The sequence below is a fragment of the Miniopterus schreibersii genome (assembly GCF_964146895.1).
Source record: "Miniopterus schreibersii genome assembly, chromosome: 10".
In the NCBI taxonomy this organism is placed as follows: domain Eukaryota; kingdom Metazoa; phylum Chordata; class Mammalia; order Chiroptera; family Miniopteridae; genus Miniopterus; species Miniopterus schreibersii.
Genome location: NC_138110.1, coordinates 57,621,226 through 57,629,346, shown reverse-complemented (window position 1 = coordinate 57,629,346; position 8,121 = coordinate 57,621,226). Strand labels below are relative to the sequence as shown.

At 56.9% G+C, this 8,121-nt stretch overlaps 1 protein-coding gene across 1 annotated transcript in view; it reads left to right on the top strand.

Moving 5' to 3' along the window:
* Positions 1-426: 426 nt before the first annotated feature.
* VSTM2L (V-set and transmembrane domain containing 2 like) overlaps positions 427-8,121 on the top strand; it is a 32,992-nt gene continuing 25,297 nt past the window's right edge. The window contains exon 1 of the mRNA XM_081148680.1: positions 427-768. Coding sequence (XP_081004806.1) covers positions 648-768 — 121 coding nt within the window. The 5' untranslated portion in view covers positions 427-647. The remainder of the gene's footprint in view (positions 769-8,121) is intronic.

Sequence of the window (8,121 nt, the reverse complement as noted above, 5' to 3'; positions counted from 1 at the left end):
CAGGCCTCCAGCGCCCCAGCCGTGGTTCCTGCGCACCTCCCTGCCACCGCCGCCCCCGTCGGCCGCCCGAGCGCGCCCCGCCCCGCTTGCCAAGTTGAGGAGTCGCTCTGCGCGCCGGCCTGGCGGCGGGGGAACGGGTTTCCTTCCTTTCCCCTCTGGATGGCATTTCTGCTTCTGAAGCCAGCTGCGTTATGCTTTGCGGGAACCGGGTCCCCGGGGTGGCTTCCTCCACCCCGCCCCGCCCCCTACCTGTGCTCTCGGGCGCGGAAAGTTGCGGGTACCGCTTTAAAAATCCCAGCCTGGGCAAAACTTTGATGATAAATCAAGCGGCAGATCCCTCCGCCGCCGCCTCCTCGGGGCGGGAGGGAGGGAGTGCGGCGGCCCCGAGCGCGGTGGCCTTCCGCGGAAGGGAAGAGTCCCGCAGTCGGAGGCGGCCGGCTGGGCGTGCGCTCGCTGCCCGCAGCCGGGGCTGGGCCGGAGCCGGCGAGGGCTGGGGCCGGGGCCGGGTCGGGCCGGGCTTAGCGGGCAAGGGGCGGCGGGCGCAGCCGGGCAGCCAGGCCGTGCCCGGCAGGGGACGGCGGGCGCGGGGTCTGCGGTCTCACGAGCCCCGATGTGAGGCGGCGGCGCCCCCGGCCCGAGCGCGCACCATGGGGGCCCCGCTCGCGGTGGCGCTGGGCGCCCTCCACTACCTGGCACTTTTCCTGCAACTCGGCGGCGCCACGCGACCCGCGGCCCACGCGCCCTGGGACAACCACGTCTCCGGCCACGGTGAGTTCGGTCGCCGCCCCCGCGGACTTCCCCACCGAGCCCCACCCGGCCGCGCCGCTCCAACTTGGCGGTCCCCAGGCTCGAGCCCGCGCCGCCGCGGCGGGCGTCCCGCGGCGCCCTCTGCCGGGTCCATGGTCCTGCCCTGGCACCCTGGCCACCCCTGCGGAGGGGGGGGCACCCCGTGCGCACGCGGATCCGGCTCACGCGGAGAGCCCCTTTCGCCCCCGCACCCACTCTCGCCGATGCACACCCCCCCAGGACCACACAGACATTCACAGCCACGGCACTGCTTTCTCACACTCACAACTATCCCCACACATCTTCTCAGGTCCCCTCCTCACTCAGAAGCACTCACACTTATGCCCACTACACACGCATCACACACTATGGCTGGTGGGCTCCCACCCTGCCAGCTGGCATTTAGGCTCACACACTCTGCACAACTCTTGCCTGCCTGCCCGCCTGCAGACATACTGGCAAACACACACACACACTTGTGAACACACTTTGCTCACCCACCTCTCCCTGCCCATCTGCCTTTCCCCTTTGAGGGCTTAACCCCACAGCTGCCCTTCCCTGCCTCTCTTCTGCCGCTGGGAAACCTGGGGGACAGAAGACCCTGCCTCTTGGTAGCCTGGGGCTGCATCTGCCCCTGTGGGGTGGGTGCATGTCAGGGACGGAGGCTTGGTGGGAGCCCCTCCAAGACACTGGAATAGTTGGGATCACTGCTTCAACCAAAGGCATGGAAGGGAAAAAAGGAGACCAGATGTTTCTGTCTGCCTCTGGGGGTGAGCAGGAAGCCCCTGCCATCCTCTGCAGGGTACCACCACTCACCATTATCTTCTGCCTCAGAGGACTGGCATGTGGGAAATCTCAACTCCAGCCGTGGGAGCCAGGGAGCAAGCATTTCCCGCACTAGTTGCCTAAGTGTCAGAGCTCCTTCCAGCCCCAGAGGAATCCAAGTTGGCAGCAGAGTTGGATTGTCTGAGGCTGGCAGCTGTGGGGGCCCCTGTCCCCTGTGAGCCAGGCTCTGATATGGGGACCAGGGTGTAGATAAAATGGAGACCCTTCCTCCATCCATCCCTTCCCTGCAGAGGCCCCCAGTCTGGTGGGGGAGGCTGGAGCGCCAGGGCTGGGCGCCGTATGCCCGGGGCTGGGGGAGGTTTGCACGGAGGGCCGAGAATTGGGTGATTTATTCTAATGGGAAAGAGTAAACTCTGGGACAGGGGTGGGAAGTGGGGGTGGGAATAGATAATCAGAGAGGGCTTTGGCTTTACTCAGGTGTGGCAAATGAGTGGGATTGCTCCAGGGGGGATGGGGGGTTCCGAAGCTCTCCTCGGGGTCCCTGCTCTTTGAGAGCTATGACTCCCTGCACCCTCTCTGCCTTCCCATGTTTGGTAGTGACTGCTCTATGTATCATTTATGCACCCTTCGTATCCCTCATCTGATTCCTACCAATCTGTTTGGAGCAGTGGCAGACAGGAGGATTGTTCCAGTCCTCAGTTTATAGATGGAGAGGCTGAGGCTCAGAGAAAGAAGGGACTTGCCCAAGATCACACAGTGAACGAGTGGCTGAGCTGGGGCTGGCCCCAGGGCCTGTCGGAAAAGACAACGCTTTTTCCAGGACATTCATCTCCCTGTCAGATTCCCTCCCATTCAAGGGAAGCTGGGAATTCCTCCTTCCGCTCCCCTCCTTGCTCCGCTCATTTCCTTGGCACGGTTGAAACTTACTCTAGGAGGGTTTTCCAAGCAAGGGCTTTCCTGAGCTTGCGGTCCCGGGAGATACAAGGACTGGGGCTCTGAGGTGTATGGTCACCAGTCCCTGGAGCACCACACCGCCCCGGATTTGGGTGCCATTCTCATTCCTGAGTACCCGAGGTGGTCCCCTACAGGGGAGCCAGCTTCTCCTTTGTGTGACACTTTCCACCTGCCCACCGGTGCCTGGTGTGCTTAGGGGCACCGCTCTGTCCCACCAGCTGTAATGTCCCCTCTGAACCCTGGAGAGGTCAGCTACATGGCCCAGAGGAGGAGGGGCTAGGTGGGAAGGATGCAGGAGACTGCTGGGGAACCGGCTTTTTCTCGACTGCCGACTGCCGATGTGGCTCTGGGCACGTGAGTCACCCTTTGGGGCTCCTTTTGCCCCTCAAGAAACGAGGAGCCCAGGCAACTCTGCAGGGGCCAGACTGCCTTTCCCCAACATCGCAAGGTTCAAAGTCACCGAGTAGTGGCTGCTGAGGAGCCCGCACGGCTGCCCCTCTGTGGGGCCAAGCGCTCGCCACCACAGGAAGGGTTTGGAGCCACTCGCTTAATCACAAAAAGAAACTGTTATTAATGATAGTGAGACGTGGTGAATAAGTGGGTCATGTCTAATAAGCCGTTTGTGTTCAGGAGGAGAATACCAATTTGATAAAAGCTGTGTGTGCTGAAAAAGCCCAGAAATTGCTGTTGAGCAGATTGGAGCCTGATCGGTTCATTATCCGAGGCTCCGCATGTCCTCCGCTGATTCAGGAGATGTGGCCGGGTTAGGAAGGTGTCTCCATGTCTGGCGTGGGGGTGGAGGCTGGAAGCGGGGCTCCTGGGGAGAGGCCCACTGACTCCAACTGCTTGCTGGCTGCTTACCTCTCCGGCTCCATCAGAGCCCAGCCTGGCAGCCAGGGTAGCGCCTTCTGCCTGCCTGACCTAGGGCTTGTCACAAGGAGAGCCTGTGGTCAGATGGGTCCTCAAGGACATCTGTCTCACTTCCCATCTCCCTGCTACCTCCCTTCAGCCCACTTCACAGAGGGCTTTTTAAAGGCACGAGGAATGAATGGGGAATGAGTGGTGCATGGCCCTTAGGGGGAAGCATCGGGAATTTGGAGGCTGGGGTGGTGATGGTCAGTGTCTGCTCCTAGTAGGTACTCAATAAATAGCAGCTATCTTGATTTTTCCTGACCAAAAAGGGTTAGCTCACTGCCATGGGCACGGTAGGGGTGGGAGGAAAGGGAACTAACATTTATGAAACACCTACTGTATGCTAGGTGCTGCCAAACCCTGCCAGTACTAACTCACTAACACTGACATTGTTCATGGAAGGCTGGAGTTGGACATGAGAGGATCCTGAGGTTCAGAGAGGACCAATGACTTGCCCAAGGTCACTTAGTCTACAGAGAGCTAGAGAGCTGTGCCTAGAATTAAGATGTGTCTGGCAGGTCTGGGCCTGCTTCTTTCAGGGCAGCCTTGAGGCGGGCTTGGCAGGTCATGCGACAAGACTTCTTCCCCTGCACAGTCCCATCCAAGCACACTCCCTTCCAGCTCCCTAGAGAACTGGTAAAGCAGTGGGTTCCACCAAGAGGAACTGGCTGCTCAGAAGGATGACAAGATCTTGCTGAGGCCACATGCAAGTTAGAAAAAGTCAGCTGGGCTGGACTCCTCCAGTAATCTTCCAGAACTTGTCCAGGGCAGGGCTCCAGAAGGGGATCGTTGTGCAGATCTTTGCGGACTCCCTGCTTTGGAATCTCCCAGAATGTTTATTAAATGCAGACAGATCCAAGCTCTCCCCAGACCCATTGGCCAAAATGATTGTTTATGGAACCCTGGAATCTGCATCTTAATAAGCTTCCCAGCTGATTCTCCTGCAGCCTGGAGTTTGGGAGCCACTGTCTTAAGTATTCACACATGTAGGGGTGGGAAATTGTCTAGCGCCAGGCGCTGCTGGTTTGGTCTGGTTTTGCAAGAGAGGGAGAGGTCCAGGCTGGAGTAGGTAGGTGGACCTTGAGAGGAGCCCCAGGAAGCCTTCCGCTGCAACAAACATCTATTCTCCCACCCCAGCCTGCCACACACACACACACACACACACACGTACACACACACTCACACACCTAGGCCAGCACCTTCAATTATTAATATACCCTAGCGCAGACAAAGATCCTGACTTGGCCTGATGCTTTGTCCATTGAGTGATTCACTGTCCTGAGGTTCTCTCTGTTGCCAGGAGGGAGCAGTGGGGCGCTGGGGGAGGGGTGGGGGCTGCTGGGCCATTTGGCAAACAGCCTGTGTACTGAAAAATGACTCTGGCTCTCTCATGTTCCTTACTGAACTGTTGGTATCTCGCCGTCAATAAGCTGGCCAGTTTGGTGGCTGGGAGATGGAGACAACTGAATACTGTCTTCCGAAGGTTATGATGTTAAAAACGTGTCTGCCGTTGTCTCGGGTGTTAGTGATTATTCTATCAATTACACCCGTAAACACTCCGCCGTGGGCTGAGGGTTTCCTGGCCTCCTGTGGGGAATTGGCCCTCACACGCGGTTTTCCCCAAGTCCTTCACACCAATTGGTTTTGACACCTTGCCTATCAGCAGCTCCTGCCGCCTCTCCCCAAGCAAGGGGAGCTGCGAGGGGACAGCAGGATGGGGAATTCGCCGATCGCCATGGTGACAGCGGGGGTGTGGGGGAAGTCTCCTACAAGCGGACACGATCAGGGTCGATAGGAGAGTGGTCCCTTCCAACCCACCAGCTGCTAAGGCAGGAGATGGAGCTCTTGGAATGAATCACCAAGGCCCAGATCCAGCCAGCAAGGTCCCGTGGACCATCTTCGTCAGTCCCTTTCACAGAAGGGAAGACCGAGGCCAAGGGCTAGAGAGCATTTGCCCCAAATTTCCTGGGAAGTATTTGACTTTTGGAATCACCTTATTCAAGTCTGTACAAATGGGGAGAGAAAGATATGGAAACAAATGTTTGAATGTCATGTGAGGGCCTTAAATGGCATCATCTCCTTTGATCCTCAGAAGAAGCCTAAGAGGAGGGACTTTCCCTGGGGGGGGGGGGGGGAGGCTAAAAGGCTTGCCCGAGGTCATGCACCTAGCAGGGGTAGGAGCCTGGATCTGAACCCAGGAAGGTGGCTCCAAGGTTTCTGTTCACAGCGCTGTTGAGGCCCCCAGAGAGAAGGAGGGAGAGGTGGAAGGACCGTGGTGGCCTCCACATTCCACACTGGGTGTGGGAGGGGAGCAGCAGCGGCAAACCCAGACCAAAACCCTTTCTCCGTGACCTTCCGAAGGCCCTCTGAGGCTGAAAAAAATCAAATGGCAGGGGAGGGGGAGCACGTGGTGTGAACAGTGACCTAAGTGGCCACATGAGGGTAGGTGTCAGAAAGAGGGGAAAGGTGGTGGCATGAAACAAGCCCACCTCCTGGGGCTTGGTCATGACCTTGGACTTTGGAGACCTAAGCAGCTGATGATGGGGTTATGGGAAGAGTCAGCCTCGAAGGGAGTTTGGGGCCAGCTGGGCACATGGGGGCCAGAATCCAGGCACTCTCACCCCACCCTCGTGTTGTAATGATTGGGGGCCCCAAGGCAGAGACAGGTCAAGAGTCCCTGTGTCCTGGCACCCACTACAATGCCCAGCACAGGGAGGTGGCAGGTAACGAACAGATGGCAAGAAGCACAAGGCAGAGGTCTGGGGTCCGAATTCTTAAACTTTTGCTCATTCCAAGTTAATGTAGTTTTAAACGTTTGTGTAATTTTAATTTCATAAGGAATCCAGTTTTTCAGTAGAAAAATCACAAAATTGGAGCCCCTCCTCATTCTTACTGCCTGTGGCCAGATCATCCACGAGTGGATAAGGCTGATTTCACCTTGCAGTGGGATACCCAGGCCCAGCCCCCTGGGGTGCATGAGATGCTACAGCCTGGAGGGTAATGGGGTTTCAGGGTGTGTCCTTTCCCAGACTCTGATGGGACTCTTCCATCAGAAAAAGGGTGGTGGTCTCACTGGGGGAAGAAATCCACCCCTCTACCAGCTGGTGACCTGGGATCCACAGCCCACCCACTGGTTCCGCCTGGTGCCTGCCCTATGGAGAAGTGAGGTGGGGCTGGGGAGGCAGAGGGGCTGCTGCTCCTCCAGGTCCCCTGCCTGCCGCTGCGTCCCCACCCCTTCCTGGGAGCCAGCGGAGAAGTCTCTGGGAATCGCTCCACCATCCCGAGTTGAAACCCTTCTTTAAGACCCCCAGGAACCCTCAGCAAGATTGGGTCTTACCTAAGAGGTAATTTTAGACAGAATCTAGACACACCTCTTATATTTTAATAGTTATGCATCTACTTTAATGTAGATTAGAAAATATAACCAGCACATCAAAAACTGATTTCACAGACATGATCGCTTAGAATGATACTAATGGGGATATTAAAAAATAGTGGGTTAGTTTATAGGAAAACATTCAGGTCATAATAGCAGGGTGGCACACAGGCACATCATGTGTGGGAATGACAGAACTGGGGATGTGCCGGCCACAGGTCACCCGTCCCCCTCATGCTCTCTACTTGTCATTCTGGAAACCACTGGCCTAACAGGGGCTACTGCCATGAGTTGGAGGTTTCTTCATTCATTCATTCATTCATTCATTCATTCATTCATTCATTCATTCATTCCTTCATTCACCAAATATTGAGTGCCTGCCATGTACCAGGCTCTTTAAGCCACTGGAGACATATCAATGAAGAAGGCAGATAAGTTTCTTGTTCATACAACTAAACCTATAAAATATATGCATAAATTGTGCTAAGAGTTAAGAAGCAGAGATGGTGCTCAGTGGGGAAGGGCGCTCGCCCCAGGCAGTGAGGGTGCTCAGTAGTGAACTGCTCACCACCGAACGTGGGCAAGCTGGGCCCCGCCGGCTGTTAGTTGGAGATGTTGTAGAGGGGATTCCTGCTTTATTTCCCAAAGGACCAAAGCTGGTGGAGTGGGCAGAAGTGAGAACACAGTGAGTGGCTAATAGAGACTTGTCTGCCACACAGCAGTCTAGTGCTGGTGCTGGGATAGGGGCCCACGTGGGTGGAACTCCCAACTCAGAGGATGCCTAGCCTCACACCAGGCGGTGGGGCCCTTTGCTGCCTGCCGTGTTGAGGGGTGGATTCGGGGACTCCTTTGGGACTTCAGCTCCAAGTTAAAGTGCTAGAGTTGGGGCAGGGGAAATGGGCCTTGGGCTTTTATTTACCATCCCCTGCTCTGCCTTCTGGGTGGCTGGCAGGTCCCTGCCCCTCCCTGGGCCTCAGTTTCCCCACCTAAACCATGCTGAGTCGCTCAAGCTCAAAGTGCTTCGAATTCTTCCAAGCCCCACCTTTTGCTGTCCAATCAGCACTGAGGATGGGGCCCATAGTGGCATGGAATTCACCCAGCACTTGGTGCTCAGCGCTCAGTGGCCTTCGGAGGTCTGTGAACCTAAATACCAGCCAGCGCTCATCAAGCATTTTCTGTGCCTCCCCCCTCCTCTCCCCACTTTCATTTAATCCTCATGCGCCCCATGAGGAGGGCGCTCCCATTTTATAGACCAGGACACTGAGGCTTACAGGGATGATGCCACTTGCCTGAAGGCGCACAGTTGT